The sequence below is a fragment of the Cyprinodon variegatus genome, unplaced genomic scaffold (genome assembly GCF_000732505.1).
Source record: "Cyprinodon variegatus isolate N-32 unplaced genomic scaffold, C_variegatus-1.0 Scaffold257, whole genome shotgun sequence".
NCBI classification, from domain to species: domain Eukaryota; kingdom Metazoa; phylum Chordata; class Actinopteri; order Cyprinodontiformes; family Cyprinodontidae; genus Cyprinodon; species Cyprinodon variegatus.
In genome coordinates, this window is record NW_015150710.1 from 545,525 (window position 1) to 546,828 (window position 1,304).

General features: G+C 41.6%; 1 protein-coding gene across 1 annotated transcript in view; it reads left to right on the forward strand.

Annotated features, from left to right (window-relative positions):
• The window catches only part of LOC107089584 (arf-GAP with SH3 domain, ANK repeat and PH domain-containing protein 2-like), a 77,322-nt gene that overhangs the window by 41,953 nt on the left and 34,065 nt on the right, over positions 1 to 1,304 (forward strand). Inside the window, exon 10 of the mRNA XM_015382468.1 lies at positions 579 to 668. Within this exon, the coding sequence (XP_015237954.1) occupies positions 579 to 668 (90 nt within the window). The remainder of the gene's footprint in view (positions 1 to 578; positions 669 to 1,304) is intronic.

Here is a 1,304-nt window from a genome sequence, read left to right on the forward strand (position 1 = left end):
CTTTCTTTTGAAACGGGTTGTTGTATGATGACTTTATTCTCGAAATATTACGACTTTATTCTCAAAATAGAATGAGAAAGTCCTGAAAACTTCATCTGTGCAGTCAGTTCATCCAGATTACCATCCTGCCTTCAAATATTACTTCACCGTCGGAGCCATTCAGACCCCCACATACTGGCGGTGCGCTGTCACTGGGAATCCCGTTCAACAGCAGCCTCTGACCCGGTCGCATCTTCAGGGTTTGCCGCTACTGTTCACTTTCCAACTCGAGCAGCTGCTGCATGTGAAGTGCGTTGCACGCGTCAGATTCTCAGAAGCTCATGAAGCGCTGCTCCTGCTGCTCAAAACACAATGCGGGACCTTTTGATGCACCTTTATTCACCAACCATTGACTTTGCATGTAAACTGGTTCCTTCTGCTCCCTCTGCTGCTCGCGGAACTGAACGTAACATAAGAAAAAAGTGTCAGGAACTGTTTTGTGTAAAATACAACTTTAATTACATTGACTGATCATTTCCTGCTGCCTGGGTCAATAAGTCTTTAGCTCTTGGATTTGTTTCTCACGTTGAGTCCTGAAGGTTTCCTTTTGTCTCTTCAGGTTGAGGAAGGTGTGGCAGAAGAGAAAGTGTTCGGTTAAGAATGGCTTCCTAACCATCTGCCATGGCACGGTAAGACAAAGTGTCCTCTCCTCTCATTGGTTGTCCTGCATGACAAGCTCCCGCCCTCCTGCCTGCATGTCCAACCAGAGGTCTCCCCGTGGGTTTATCAACTTCATCCGCTGGGGAAAAAAAGAAATAGATGATTTTTAGTTTGGCCTCATATTTATTATTCCTTTTCCGTCTTCCTTCTTTTATTTTTAAAGTTTTTACATGGAGATTCAAGGGGCCGATCAGGACAGAGCAAGCGGAAAAGGAGGAGAAAAACAAGGCGAAGAAAAAGCATAAGGAAATGGATAAAAGAGAACAGGGTGGGAAAAGGAGTCTGGATTTAAATCCAACATGATTAGAGACGTTTGGGGAGGGGATGAATTCACAAAACCTCACTTTATTCAGTGTTTTACAGTTTTAATAAAGGAAAGGCTGATCAAACACTACTTTAAAGGTGTACAGCATTTACTTTTGTAAAATACCAATTCAACAGAACAACAAGCTGATAAATATGGTTTTCATTCAAATTCCTGTAACTGTTTTAACATCCTCAAAGGGTTTAAGGGTAAAATATTTCATGTTTGGATACATTGATGTTAGCAGCTTTAGCAAAAATACAAGTTTCTACTAATTTAGATAAGACTTCAAATTCCAGAG